Source organism: Cygnus olor, chromosome 12 (assembly GCF_009769625.2).
Source record: "Cygnus olor isolate bCygOlo1 chromosome 12, bCygOlo1.pri.v2, whole genome shotgun sequence".
NCBI classification, from domain to species: domain Eukaryota; kingdom Metazoa; phylum Chordata; class Aves; order Anseriformes; family Anatidae; genus Cygnus; species Cygnus olor.
This window is the reverse complement of record NC_049180.1, coordinates 11,689,476-11,704,851: the sequence shown is the minus strand read 5'-3', so window position 1 is coordinate 11,704,851 and position 15,376 is coordinate 11,689,476. Positions and strand designations below refer to the sequence as shown.

Genomic DNA, 15,376 nt, shown 5'->3' with positions numbered 1-15,376 from the left:
ATCCCTGAAACCACAATACTAGCAACTTCTGAGGATGTATTCTTTAATTGTACATTTATGCTCTTTCATTACTTGTTGCAACTCACTAAACATGAAACACAAGGTCTTGCTTCTACAGATCCTCTACATGTTCTCAGGACCACAGAGCACCATTCCTATGGACCTCAAAGGAATCATCCGTAACAATAACACTGTCTGTGTGTAACATAAACGTGTGAGGGAATGTGACTTACAAATTGCACTGGCTTTCTAACTTTTCTATATCATAAATTGCTTCACTGGGGACATGCTGACACTTCCCAGAAGCAGTCATCCAGCATGCCCAGGAAAGCAGAGGAGCAGGTGCATTCACCCTTTTCTCCCTCCCCAGCAGTAACTGCTTGAGTTCACCTACAAGCACATTGGAGGACCTCTAAAGGCTGAGTGGGCAGGCAGTGCCATGCATTGGCCAGGCTCTGCCTCCCTACGGGGGAGCACAGCTTTGTGGCTACCCCTCTACTGTAATGTAAACTATACTGACACTCCAACACTCCCACAAGCTCTGCTCTGCTCCCCCTTCTGCTGTTTAAACAGTGCCTACTAGTTTCTCAAAGGCTTAAAATCCTTTTGCAAACCAGGCTGGTTATCTCCACCTGAAAAGATGCTGGTCTCTGTCGGTCAGTCCCTCTCGTTCAGCACTATGATCTTACAAGAGGTTAAGTGGGGCCTCCACATGGGACAAGACAGCTAAACAAAAGCTTAGGAAGACAAGGATGGAGCTGTTCTCTCTTACACAGAGCTGAGAAATCTCCATCTAAGCCTAATCAAGGGGAAGAGAGGTGGGGAGGGAGAAGAGGAAAAAGTCATGCCAGGCATCAAGTTGAACATGGCTTGTAATTTTTGGAGATGTGTCAGTGGTGCCAGGACTCACTAGACGTTATTTTAAAATAGATGGGTAAGAACTGGCTGTGAAAGCTGAGTCTATCCCATTCCAAGCCAGACCTCCAGCATAGCCCTACCTGCATTAAAATATTTGTGCCCTTTTGTGGAGGACAGATTACTGTCCTCCATGTCTTCCAGTAACACCTCTACGAGCAAGTATCAACCCTTACAAAGACATCCAGCAGCTCCACTCTGATGAGGACTTAAACTCTCTCTGATGCTATGCTTGGCTTCATAGTGGCTACCATTTTTTAATAGGTTAAATGCATTTTTACTTACTCTATTTTCTTTAGCTTTTCCATTCTGGAAAACAGGTCCAACACCCTCTTTACCTCTAGATCCCGTATCCGATTGTCCTGCAAGCTGCACACAGATTCTCATTAATACCGCAGGCCCCAGGGAATGAGCAACTGATTTGAGCCACATTGTCACAAGAAACTCACTTTATTTCCTCGAGCTGAAGGCACTGTGAGGAAGCCTGGACCAAGTTAGTCAGCCCCTCAGCTGTGATATTCCCGCCTGTCAACCTGAAAAAGAAAGAATTGTTCAAATCAAGAAGAGGGAAGACTAGCATCTGTGCAGTGCGTGGCAAGCCTGTCTCAACTGTGTGCCTGTGCTGCACTTTTAGCACACCAACACAGAGCAGATGCAGCCTGACTCTACCACCTACAACCAACTTCCTGCTGCTCTTTAACCAGGGCAATGCAATCTTCCTCTTGGTATTAGGTGGCAGTATAAAACAAGAGCTACGCATGTCTGTGCTGTTCTGCATGGCTCTGCATGATCATCTTTGAGTGATTAACCTGCCAGCCAGAAACACAGTAGGGGAGGCTCTAACCTTACAAGCAAAGACTTACTCTAGTTTCTTCAGGCTCCCCATTTCTCGTAAGCTCTTTGAAAGAGCAGCAGCAAAGTCATCACCAAATCTTCTACTCCGAAAGCTAAAACAAAAAGAAAAGGGAAAAATGTAAACACAACAAAGAATAAAATCAGCTAGCCCACAAAGCAGGTTAAACTATATGTGTTGAATTTATTTTATAACCATTGTTGTGTTATGCTCTTTCTTGCAGCATGTTTGAAAAATAAAACAAAAAAAAACAACAACAACATGAAACTTGTACATCAACTGAAAGTACCTAAAGGAGAGAAGGCCTTTTGGTACAGTGGCATTATGTGTAGCTGTTGCCACAGACAACAAGAAAAAGCACAATTGCATGTCCCAACAGAGTAAGAATCCTGGAGACCTATTCATGGGACAAGGCCAAGTTCTGCTTATGGTCACATGGGGACAAACCAAGCTCATGCAAACTGAGAGTATCTAAAAAAAGCTCCTGAGCAAAGAGTTCCTGAGTTACAAGAGGGTTGACTTCAGTACAGATGCTGTAAGTTTGGGTAGCAAAGTAGCCAGAGTTTTCCAGAATATAAAAGAAAGTCTGAAGGAAAAGTACCTCTTTTATAGAAGTATATATAAGAAAAATTATATATATATATATATATATTTCTTATATATATAAGAAAAATTAAACAGATAAACAGGTAAGCTTAGACAAGCAACATGCAGCTGAAATGCTTGGGGGTTGCTGCCCTTTGCCTGCCCTTCCAGGACACAGCACTCAGAGCACTCGCATCAAGCGGACTGTAACCGTAAACAGGCACAGGCTTGAGAGTTTATGAGCTGTGGAAGAACCCGCCCAAAACCGCGTTCCTTTCTCCTAATGCAAGGTAACAGCCCAACCAAGCTCAGAAGCCTGCCTAATCTGCTCTGTGAAAGCAGGAGATTCTGCGCACTGCCCTGTGGCCTGTGTCAGCGATTTAGAGTTGGGATGTACCATCAGACAGCTTTCATAACAGTAAATTAAAGAGTATTCCTATTCTCCTTACTGGAGGCAGAAAACAATTACTGCCATTTTTACAATAATATTAATATACAAAAATATCAGTTTTCACATCTGTTTATGCTCTTCTGCTTGGGAGCAGACAATGCCATTCCCTGCAGCCGTTTCCCACAGCCCGGATGCGATACCCTGCCAGTGATTCTTGCTGCTCTCATCAGGCAAACTTCCTTGCAGCCAGATGTGCTCCTTAGAGCCTTCCCACAGCTCATCAGGAGTGCGCACCCTGGCTGCTCCCCATGAGTAAACTCCAGATACATTCCTCTGAGTTATTCATAGAAATATGGAAAGAGACCCTTCCCACAACACTATGGCAAGAGATCGTGCTTGGAAAGTCCCTCCAGCATTACAGCAGAGCACTGACATAGAGAGAGAGCACCTCAGAACGCAGTTGTGATCTGTTCATCTGGTTTCTGGTGACTTGATCCTATGATTCTATGATTTCACTTAGGTCACAATTTTCTCATTTGCTTTCAAGTTTCATTCTACCTTTCTAACATCAGGAAATACCTATAATTTTCTCCCTTATCTATTAGGCTAACTACCCTGTTCTTTGTATGGTTTAGTCAAAAACAAAGAAAGAAACAAAACACAGCCGTAACGGATTTATCACCTCAATATCCTCCCATCACTCATAAATACATTATTTACTAAGTTGCTTCAGTATCAAAGTTATGCTGTTCAGATCAGAACTTCTCACATCTTCTTTCCCTCCCTTTTAAAACATAAGCACTAGGCTTGCCCTTCCAGCCCCTCAGCCTTTCCACCTACCAACACATAGGCATGCAGTACATTTACCTCAAATGTTCCACGTTTTTACAGCTGGCCAGAACCTCCAAACAGCCAGCGTCCATGAGGCATCCTGCAAAATCCAAATGAGTCAAATCCTGGCCCGAGTTTATGACGAAAACCAGAGCCGACATGTCGAGAGGTGTCAGTCTGAAGTTTTTAAACTCGTACTTGAAATTCAGTAGGCTCCCAATGTGCTGGGCTAATTTGAGGTCTTGAGTTTCAAACGTGCAATGGCAGAGCTCAATGACTTTGGGCCCTGTCAGATGAGTGGCTGCCAGTTTCTTGAGAGACTGCAGGATTGCATCTTGCTTATCCTGCACCCAAGCTTCATTTTGTTCAGCTAGCAACATGAGAAATGTCCTACACTCTTTGGATGACAGGCCTGAGAGGAAGATGTGAAAACTCTCTATGAACTCGGTCTTTGCTTCGTTCTTTAAAGTCCACTTTGACTTCAAAGAGAATTTCTTCTTCAGGTAGCTCTTGTCCACCCTCTTGTTTATCATGAGACACAGTGCGGCAAAAAACTCCTGCAAGCTCAAGTGCACAAAGGCATAACCAGCCTCTGGGTGAGTGCCACTCGTCTTCACCTCAAAGACAGTCAGCAGACCATGCAAGGAAGCAAATTCTTTCACGTGTTCTGGAATATCACTGACATAAAATACAAGCTTCTTATCCTCCAGGCCTTTCAGTGCAAGATCACAGAGACCCAAAATGGCCTTCTTGTTACAGTTCAGCTGAGTTTCCTCATCAACTGCATGCTCTCCCTGCTGTTTGTTTATGAAGATGAGAAGCATTTTTATATAAAACTGTGTCATAGTCTGAGGAAGCTCTACACTCATCTGATGTTTAAGAAGCAAATACTCCAAACAGATGCAGACAACATAACACAGAGCAGGGATCAGACACATGCTGAGGAGCTTAGTGTTGTTCTTCAGGTGAGCAATGGCTTGTTCTTTGAATGAATGATGATGAAAATAGTGGCTGACATATTCTTCAACCTTCTTGTGATCAAATCCCCAAACTTCTGCTAGCACATCTACCGTGTTTAATAAGAAGTCTGGTAGTCTCTTAGGTCGGCTGGTAACCAACACTGTGCAACCTGGAAGGAGCTTCCCATGACAAAGGTCTGCAAAGAGCTCAGATATGGACATATGAGAGGGAAGTGTCGGGCCTCCCTTAGAAGTGGATGACATGTCCATGCTACCTGTGAACTCATCCAGCCCATCAAAGATGATCAGTGTATGCTGGGCATTTTCCAAGAGGTGCTGGAACACTACATCGGGGCTCTCTTCTGGCTGAAGAAACAAGTCAAACAAAAGCTCCTTCAGAGTCAATTTTCTTTTTAATAAATTCAGCTGACGAAACTCAAAAAGGAATGTGAAGAGAAACTGATGTAAGACACCTTCTGCCCATTTCTGACAAATCCTGTGCATTAGCATGGTCTTGCCTGTACCTGGTTTACCAAACAAAAAGATCAACTTAGTTGTACCCGATCGGACCACACTACCAAACAGATCTGACACTCTCATGGCTGTATCCACACATTCTTCTGGTTCAGGGGCACTGGGCAGATCCTCTCTGGGTTTATCTGTTCTCTCTTTTAATCGGGAGGCTTTGCTCTGTCGAATAACAAGATTGACAAAGGCTTGGTTGAAAGCCAGTGGCTGCATTTGTTCCTGTGCTGCTGCTCCTGCTGCTCTCCTGCTTCCGTACCTCTGACGGACTGTATCAATGAGAAGATGCCGATAATTTTCAGCTGAATCTGAGAGAGAAGACAGAGTGAATTGAGGGTGAAAAAGTTAGTTAGTTCTGAGCTGTGACAGATCAAAAATATTGCCACTTACAGAGAAACACTGCTCTGATCAGAGGCTGCTCCACAGAGCTAGAGGTAGAGATGACAAATTTTGAAAGCATAAAAATAACACGTAGTTTTGCCTATTTTTGCACAGGGGCTGATGAAGGGGGGAGAAAATTCAGGAACAAGATGAAATAGCTTCATATAAACAGTCTTATTTATCTCTCTAAGATGAGAATTAGTTATTGATGTTTATGCATATAATCCCCTGTTCACCAGCCCTCTGTTTGCCCATGCTGGCCTTGTGCCATACTTGCTCAACTTTCTGCATGTCTGAACAGACACTTCCTGTGCTTTGAGGTTGTGTTTTTATGATTCTGTAACAGGATCTCTCTTCATTCCCCTGCCTCTCTACTGAGACCTACTTCCAAGGCCACTTCATTTCCAACATACATGCGCTTAAATGATGCTGCAAAAGCACATCAGCACCTCCAGCCAGGCAGTCAAGCAATAATGAACCAGCAGTCCCCATTCAGCACAAGCAACCAGCTGTGCTTGTATGCACACACAAACATGTGCTGCTGTTCTCCTAAGTAGCAGCTTTTTCTCCCTCTACTTGAGATAAGCCTGGTACCGGGCTTCCCTCATGTCCAGTGTGAGAATGAGAGGGATGCTCGCAGCTGAGCACCAGCTGAGGTCCCCTGGGCTGCAGGTGGCGCAAGGATAACACCAGATAGTTAGAGCAGCCTCTATACTCTCGGAACCTGTGGGTCCCTACAAGCACCAAGGAAGCTGGGAAAGTCACCCTGAGGAGCCACCCATGCTACATGAGAAGGCTCAGAACTTCTGTGTGTTAAACAGAACCACATGTAGTGTACTGACCAAGCACGTACGAGGCAGGATGTTCACTGACAATATCCTGCCAACATGGACAAACTTTATGAACAGACAATATTGCATTCTGCTTGGACAGGCCGGCTGCCAGGACCCACGTGTGGCTTCAAAGGCTAGCTAGCTGGTAGCAGTGGGAATCTGTGACAACAATGGTATCAGCATCTCTTCGTTAGAAGGGGCAGTGGTGATAATTAAGGGTGTTCAGCACCTTCTGAAAAAAAGACTTTCACTGCTGAGTTTTTTGGACAGATAAGATCTGTTGCTTTCCTGTGAGCACCTTCTCATTGAGAATTTCCTACAAGAAAGCTTTTGGTCAAAAACAGGCTATGAGGGCTGACCAGGACATTTACAACAAAGGTTCCTGCTATCAGCTGCTAGCTTTGCCATGCTCCTGGTGTTCCCCTACCAGACACCTGGACCTGGGGTGTGAAAGGCTAACAGCAGAGGTAGAAAAGGGTGAAAAGGGGCAGATGATGAAGGAAAGGATGGAAGGATGATGGAAGGAAAGGATGTAGACACCAGATCATACAGCCCCAAGGCCTGCTCAGACCACCCAGCCTTTCCTGAAATTACTCTGACTTGATCTTGTCATCACTCATCCATTCAGTTAATTCTCTATTTTAGGGTGAGCTGAAACCATACACATTTTTAACATGCTAGACAAACCATGGAATTTAAATTGTATTTAAATTAAACTATGTCTCCTGATTTGGATTAAAAATAATAATAATAAAGATCCCTTCAGGTAGATTTATTTAGATTAAATCAGGTAGATTTAATACATCTCTGAAATGGACATGGATGTTTCTTGCTTTTCTTGTTTCTAGGTCCCACTGTCCATACATCTTATAGCCTGTTGCATTGAGTTTATGCAGACACTAAACAAAAGTTTCCCTCAATGCAGGAAGTTGATTTTTTGAGTGCTTTTGCAAAGAAGTTAAACAGGTTCTTCCCTGGAGGGAACCACACCATTGTTCTACTTCTGGAATATCTACATACCCAGGCGTTTCTGTTTAGCATCCTTATCACTGATAGAGCTGCTGCTACGTCGGCGGCAAGCAAACCCTAAAACATGAAGAGTCAGAAACATGTCAAAACAGCACTTCCAATGTCAACTTATTTATAACTGGGCAAGACACTCCAGCAAAGCATTCAGGAAGATGAAAAAAAAAAAAGAAAAATCAGAGAGACAAAACTATTTGCAAATTCAGGCTGAGCTTACAAAACAGTTTTTGCAATTGTTGAAGTAAATGCAGACATGCATTTAGCTATAGAAAATCAGCTTGGGCTGGTCCTCAAGAGGCTAAACCATCCCCTTGTCCAAGCCTGAATACTCTACAGCTCTCAGGGGTGATGTAGGGGTCTGGGCTGGTTTATTGACCTTCAGTAATGAAGCCCCCGAGCTCTCTAGGCAATTCATTCCAACACTTCAGTTTATATAGGCTTTCCCAGTGGATAACATCAATCTTGCCTACCACAGTGTGATTTACTACTTTCGTATTCATCCTACCTGAGTGTTTTTGCAGAGAACTTAAGCAAGGCCTTGCTCCTCCATAAGGAACACATGATTATATACAAAGATTCAACATTTATCTGACACTGGAATGTTGACTGCACTTCACAGAGCAGTTAATAACCAAATCTTGTCGTTCTCAGTTAACAACAGCTGGGACATCAGAAATAAGGAGATGCAGTGGTACAAGCTGCTTGGGGAAACTTGACTTTGCAGTTCAACAGGAAACTGTGCATTTTTAAAGGCATATTTTGCAAGATGTGTTAGGTTTAGTAAATGATGTTTAGATCAATTCCCATTTGCTGAGATGTGTAAGTGCTAAACCACACCAGAACCTTAGCTAAGAAGTATCATAACAACCTGTCAAAAAGCATCCTAGGAAGTGACCCTATCGGCACCACAGCTGCTGGAATGAAAAAAAAAAAGAAAAGAAGAAAAAAAGAGGTGCATTCAATTCTGCATTCAAGGTAGGACACAGAAGTAGATAAAACATTAAGGTCTGCAGACAGCCTAATTAAAGATTTACACCATGAGCACTGGAAAGTTACACAGGGCATGGAGGAAGTGATTCTGAGCATATGGAAGAAGCCTGGCAGATTTGAGACAGAGATCATAGAAACATTGTTGTTGGAAAAGACCTTCAAGATCATCTGGTCTAACCATCACCCTACTACCAATGTCACCCACTAATCCATGACCCTAAGCACCAGGTCCAACCTTCCCTTAAACACTCTTAGGAATGGTGCACTGTACCAGCAGGGAGCACTGGGAGAAGGAGCTGTCATGAAAAGCTGCCTGGCATTTCCCAAGGCTGACCACACCAACCTCACTGGTGAGTCTTTCCGTAGGCCGGGAGATGCATCTGCTTTGAATGCAGGAATGCACAGAAACAGCTCTGTTATCCCAAGGGAACAGTTACTTCTGGAGAACTCACAGCCCACAGATTTCCTGGGCTGTTTCTTAATTCTCTCATTGTTTATGTTGCTCTCTCAGATGCAGAGGATGTGCAGAGCTGAGAGAGGCATAAATCCTACTTTTCTTAATTAGTCCCAATACCTTTCAGCACTGTTTTCAGATTTCTATTCCACCAGCAACTGCTGAGATCAACAGCCTATAAAAAGCAGAGGCAATAGCATCTCTGTGACCATATGAATGGTTGGAATTGCAAAGGGTAGGTTGGGAGATAAGGATTAAAATGAGTAATGCCAGCAGAGCTGGACAAGCCAGGAAGCGATCGCTGCTCAGGAAGTGCAGTGCTAAAAGTCTACCTCTGTCTGGCCAGGAGCAGGAAATGCAAGATGCGAAGTTATAAGGTACTGAGAACACTGGCAAACCTCAGCAAGAAACACAGCCAGCGCTGCAAGAAGCTCCTGCTGCTGTGAGTGTGAGTGCCCAAATTCACACAGCAGGAACAGGAGCACTCCCTGCAAAACCAAGAGCATCTTTTCCTTCAAATTGCCTATTTTTCACCAGTGGGCAATCCAGCATCAAACCCACTCCCTGACACCAATGTTAAGCACCTCTAGAGGACCCAAGGCTTGTACTTCGCTCTCTGCACTGCCAGGGTGATGGCTCAGTGGCTTCTCTGCACTGCAGCCTGCAGAATACAAGGCTTCATTTCCTGCTGCTTTGTTTTCTGCCAACACGCTTTTCAGAACACAGCAAACTGATGGCAGTTTTCTGTGTAAATGTGAATTGGTGGATGACCTGGATTCTTTTTGCTGCAGTCTCCTCCATTTACCGCTTGGAAAGCTGGATGTTAGAATGACATCCTTTCTGTCTCTCTTCTGTGAGATTCTTCACTTGGCGACGGCCTGGGCTGAAAAACTGGTGACTGAGATGGCAACTCAGAATTTAGCAGCCTCCAGTTCTTCCAGTAGCTGTTAAATGAAGAACCAGGGACAACTCTCCATGGTGGCCCATACCTTCAGCATCTTCACATTGCACCAAAGGCTTGTCTGATATTCAGTGATTGATGTCACCGCAAAGCACTAGGGGAAGAGGAGGGATCTTGAAAACAAATCCCTCATCTCATTATCTGCAGAGTTAGAAGGTTAAGTACTAAGGCTAAGAGTTAGAAGTACTAAGTTCACCCCTGAAACAAGCCCTAGAACTCCTACTACCTATTCTTTTAAGCTTGGATACTCACACTCCTAGAATGGTTTCTGGTGGATCAATTCTAGATAGTCTGTCTGATCTTTCTTTAAAAGCCAAACCAACTTCCTCCACCTACCACTGAGCCAACCACAGTACAGGAGCAAAAAGTAGGGGTTTTGCAAGGTGAGAGGGAGATTCCCTCAGCTAGAGAAACTGAGTGGGTTCCTTAGCAGAGTCAGGGCTAAAAAGGCTTTTCTGAAACGCAGGGAAAAAAAATGAAACAGGGGAGGTTCATCTGAAAAGCAACAAAACAAGAAAAATCAAACCTGAAGTTGCAGTGGTTTCCCCACACCTTGCCAGCGCTGTAGTTTGTTGCAGCCTTACCTTTTGGCACAGAAGACCAGGCACTCACATCTATGCGTGCTTCTTGTTTCTGGCTCAAGTTACCTAAAGGAGTTGAATTGGAAATTAAACAGTTATTGTCAGCATCCTGCTTTTGAAATCTGGGGTGCTGCTGACCAGATGAAATCAAACAGCAAGCAGCTTGCAACAAATAGAGTGGTTTATAACAAGACTCAGTATAAAGGTTGATGCAACACAGTCAGGTTTCAGGCTCCCCATCTGATCTCCTCACAGTTTGCCCCAAAATACAGTTAACCTTTGTTTTCAACGGAGGTGTGAAACAACTCTTCTGTATGATACATGCAAATGCGGAGTGTGAGCATCTTTGGCTGATCTAAACCCACACTGCAGCCAAAAATGGAAGCCCTGCTCATCCCTGGTCCTGCAAAGGAGGTGTTTCTGTGATGAAACCCTCAGCGAAGTGAGTTGGCAACCTAGCCAAGGACCCCTTTCTGCCTCACTGCACAGCAGCACACAGATGTGCATTGCAAGAGGGAGGTTCAAGCTGCCAGGAACCTCCACTCAGCATCTGCAGCCCCACAGAATACAGTGACAAAACTTCAGAGGGAGATGTTGCTCAAACTAAGCAGGAGTCTGCATACCACCAGTTCAGACAAAATCACGTCTCGAAGCATGGCTCCCCAAAAATCAGATGGGAAGCCTTTGTACATGAGCTCCTTTCACTGTCATTTCCAGCATTTCCCAACTGGGAATGCAGGCCAATACTCTGGTATTTCGGTTCAACAAGTCCAAGAGCAAGGTGCTGCACCTGGGTGGGGGCAATCCCAGACTGGAGGACAGGCTGAGAGAAGAACTCATTGAGAGCAGCCCCGCAGAGAAGGACCTGGGGGTTCTGGTGGACAAAAAGCTCGATGTGAGGCAGCAGTGCACGCTTGCAGCCCAGAAGGCCAACTGCATCTTGGGCTGCATCAACAGGAGTGGGCAGCAGGGGAGGGAGGTGATCGTCCCCCTCTGCTCTGCCCTTGTGAGGCCCCACCTGGAGTCCTGCGTCCAGGTCTGGAGCCCCCAGCACAAGAAGGATGTGGGGCTGTTAGAGCGGGTGCAGAGGAGGGCCACAAAGATGATCAGGGGGCTGGAGCAGCTCTCCTACGAAGAAGGGCTGAGGGAGCTGGGGCTATTCAGCCTGGAGAAGGCCCTGGGGAAACCTCACTGTGGCTTTTCAATACTAAAAGGGGGGCTTATAAAGAAGATGGAGAGCAACTTATTGCTTGGACAGGTAATGATTGGACAAGGGAGAATGGTTTTAAACTAAGAGAGGGGAGGTTTAGATTAGATGTTAGGAGGAAATTCTTCACTCAGAGGGTGGTGAGGCACTGGCACAGGTTGCCCAGAGAAGCTGTGGATGCCCCATCCCTGGAGGTGTTCAAGGCCAGGTTAGACAAGGCCCTGAGCAACCTGATCTAGTGGGTGGCATCACATCCCATGGCAGGGGGGTTGGAACTGGGTGGTCTTTAAAGGTCCCTTCCAACCCAAGCTGTTCCATGATTCTGATTTCTATCTCTAGCATCAGCACAAAGCAACGAAGAACAAGGCTGCAAATGGGCGCACACACCATGCCAAAGATGCGCACAAGATCCTTGCAACACTTCAATAAGCCAACTCACATCCGGATGGTTGTTATTGAAAGAGTGAGCACAGCCAGCCTCTTCAACTGGCTACCAGCACCCAGCAGGATGAGGACACGCAAGAGTGAATACATGAAGTGAACCGCATTTTCTAGGACTTCTCTTTTGCTCTAATACCCCTTTCGCAAAAAGCCCAATCCACTGCTGGCATGCTGCAGTGGGCAGAGGGGCATTCAAAGCAAGGTGCTGGTGTTGGGGGGTAAGCAACTCACTCATTTCCAGGTTAGGCTGAGAAAGCGCCCACCAACACCATCAAGGTGTAGCAGTGGTGAAAAAGCACATCTGAAAATGTGAACTACTGTTGTTTGCTCACAATAAATATTCTTTGAATGACAGATCTTATTCCAGAGATTAGGGTGTAAAACAGACAGGGCAAACCAGAAGGAAAGATAGTTTTTCACCAAGTGGCTTGGGCTTGCTTGTAGCTGCCTGGGCAGCACAGAGTGGACTGTCACCTCTCACTGATGAAGCACTGAGTGCATAAGCAAGGGCACTGGCAGTATCACTGCCTAGCCTCGTCTGGTGGCTTCAGGGGGCCAAGGTACTGTTTCTGTCTGAAGACAGTCAAAGAAAGCTGGCCTGAGCACCATTACCTTCTCCTGCAGAACTCATAAGCAGTATCTCCAGCTCCAGGGGGAGGTCGCACTCCATGCAGAGGTGCTGTGCAAACTGTTTCCAGGTGGCAGGGCCAGCTTTCTCCAGCAGGCCAAGGAGCTTTGAGACTTTTTCTCTGTGGTCGGTGATGCCATCCAAGCCCCTCAGTGTGGCCCCTGGGAGGAAGTGCTGGGAGGTCGTGAGCAGCCAGTCTTGATGGTGACTGAGGAACTCCACCAGCTGGGGACGGATGCTTGCTACGGCTGCTTCCAGACTGAGCTCATCATTCTGAAGTAGGGGCTAGGGGGATGAAACCAGAAAGGGTAGTGATGGGCATGGGAACAAGAGATGCTCACCCACACAGTCCTGCCGTTATTCAGCCAGCATGGCCCCTGCTGGCTCTGTCTACCCCCTTGGTCCTTACCCTGATGGTGTCATGTGGCAAATCCTAGCCCAGACATGAGGTGGTGCAAGGCCTGCAGTGTTTGCCTGCACAATGCGGTACTGCAAGGGTCAGGGGCAAATAACAAGAGTCAGTCTCTCTGGTGGCAGCCAGGGAGAAGCTCTGTTGATACCTGTATTGATGCAGTGATCTGACTCTAAGAGCCAGGTATCTCCCAGCACAAAGGGCTCAGGAAGTCATTCTTGCTACTCATTTTGTGGGGATAAACAACATTTCTGCTGTGGTGACGATGTGACCAACCTCTTCCACTTCCTTCCAACAGCAAAGCCATGCATAAACATTCTCCTACCTGCATTGCTGTGTGGTCAGCCTCCTTCCAGTTGTCCTATGTGCAGTCCAGCAGCATATTCAAATACAAAGGTGGTTTCTGCTTCATACCATGCCAAAGGAGTGATCTGCTAGTGGCAGGGTTTCAGCACACAGCATCACCCCACTGCATGGCATGTGCCTATACACAGTAGCCTGACTTGGTGGGGATGCCTAGGAGAAATAACAACAGGGCAGTTTGTAGATATGAAAAGGCACAGGCAATCACACAGGTCACTAATCTAGAAAGTCTGTCTTTGATCCTGAGATCAGCTATGGAGCTTTCCATCTCTGGGTTGCAGCCTCAACCCAAACCCACAGTGACCACGACGTCGGAACATTTGAGGATCTACTACTGGTATGACGAAAACACAGGACTCAGTTTTGTGCAAGATGCAAGTGAAGAAGACTAGCTTTATAGGAACATTTCAAGGGAATCACAGCTTTCTCGGTGTCACTGCCTGACTGGAGCTGGTCATCTCTGTCAACCTGCTGCTGCCAGCCCCTCCACAGAAGGCGATGCAGAGCAGCAACAGCTTGCTCAAGTCAGGCAGTCACACCAGAAAGCTTGTGAAAAGCTGATTTCCTGAGGCTACACAGCTCTCTCAAGAGCTGTTCAGGTGCAGGGGGCTGAAACCATCTCCTGTGCCATCCCCAGGCCTCTCAGCAGAGCCAGCAAAGGGAGCTGTTTCTCCCTGCACTGGGGATGGCACTGGCTGAAGTCCATCCACTGCAACTGCAGGCAAAGGAACGCGGAAAGAGATTACCATCTGCATGCCTCCAAACACCCTGGCACAGGCTAAGGCACCTTCAGGACCATGCCACTGCACTACGCCCAGCAACCTGCTGCCGGGAAAGCTGCCTACACTGATGTCTAAAGCCAGCTCCAGCTGCAACTACCATCACCATCTTTGCTGAATGGCTGAGAAACAGAAGCCCCGCTGACTCCCTGGCTATCTGGAGAGGATAGTCCCTCCAGGTCCGAGACTGCTGCATGCTAATATGTTTGGTGTGGGAAAAATACCCCCAGTTGCTGGAACGCCCTCTGGGTCGGGGCAAATGAGACATTGGCCCATGCCCAGTCTTGCACCATCACACTGATGGATGTCCGTCGTGCAAGGAGCCCCACATCTCCCACGAGCCCCAGGGAGTCTGCATTTGCAACTGTTCTGTTTCCGGGCTGAGGGCACGGTGGCAAAGGAAGGTGACAGCAAAACAAAGAAAGTGAGTCAAAGAGCTCCAGCTTCTAGCCACTGACACGGTTTAGCATCAGACTTTGGCTACCTATAGCCCTAAGACGAGCATCCTCCTTCTGCCTTCTACTCTGCACATGCAAAAACCTGGGTTTGAGAGAAGGCCCCGAAACCAAGCAGCAGTGTGTCCCAGGAGGTCTGAGTTTAAGTGGGTACGCAGAGGAGTGGGGACGGGACAGTGGCCAACCTAGTTCAGCACAAAGGCAAAGAGCTGGTAACGCTATTGAGTAGAAGCATTTTGTTGGGTTTTTCCTCATTTTTATTTTCCTCATCAATCCAACATGGTGCATGCGATGCCATTCCCTGGTGTCGCTTCTTGAGCAACCACCTTCCCAACCCAAGAGCAAGCAGCCACCTCACCACCACCAGGTGGGAGCCATTCTGGGGAGCCCACCTTAGCCAGCGTCCAGCCCTCCACTCTGATCATGCTGGTGTCTTTGTTAAATGTAAGCCACAGGCTTTCAGGCTGTTTATTTTTGCCTTCTTCTTGACCCAGCCAAGGAGGAAAGTGGGAGATTTCTGTGCAGCAGAGCAGGGAACTCAAAGAGAAGTGGAAGACAGAAAGGCACTCTACTCTGGTGGAAGAGTCTCCTCTCTTTCCATCAGGGAGAACTGAATTCATCGGGGAGTTATGCTGGTGCCAGAGCGACCTCACAGCAGAGCCCTGCCGCTCCCTGGGGACGTGGCACGGGGAGAACATCACCTCCCAGCTCGCTGCTGGGCATGGCGTGCACCCAGGAGCAAAGAGCAGGGCTCCAGGCTGACGCACGCGAGATCGAACTGCTCAAGCCATTCGTCCCGCTCAAGT

The 15,376-nt window shown here is 46.7% G+C and overlaps 1 protein-coding gene across 3 annotated transcripts in view; it reads right to left on the bottom strand.

Annotated features, from left to right (window-relative positions):
* Positions 1-15,376, bottom strand: part of NLRC5 (NLR family CARD domain containing 5) — a 54,960-nt gene that overhangs the window by 36,399 nt on the left and 3,185 nt on the right. For all 3 annotated transcript variants that reach the window (XM_040571105.1, XM_040571107.1, XM_040571106.1), the window contains exons 2-9: positions 13,299-13,489; positions 12,546-12,846; positions 10,289-10,351; positions 7,294-7,359; positions 3,612-5,367; positions 1,779-1,862; positions 1,365-1,448; positions 1,201-1,284 (exon numbers count right to left, since the gene is read on the bottom strand). In XM_040571105.1, coding sequence (XP_040427039.1) covers positions 1,201-1,284; positions 1,365-1,448; positions 1,779-1,862; positions 3,612-5,367; positions 7,294-7,359; positions 10,289-10,351; positions 12,546-12,846; positions 13,299-13,304 — 2,444 coding nt within the window. In that variant the 5' untranslated portion in view covers positions 13,305-13,489. The remainder of the gene's footprint in view (positions 1-1,200; positions 1,285-1,364; positions 1,449-1,778; positions 1,863-3,611; positions 5,368-7,293; positions 7,360-10,288; positions 10,352-12,545; positions 12,847-13,298; positions 13,490-15,376) is intronic.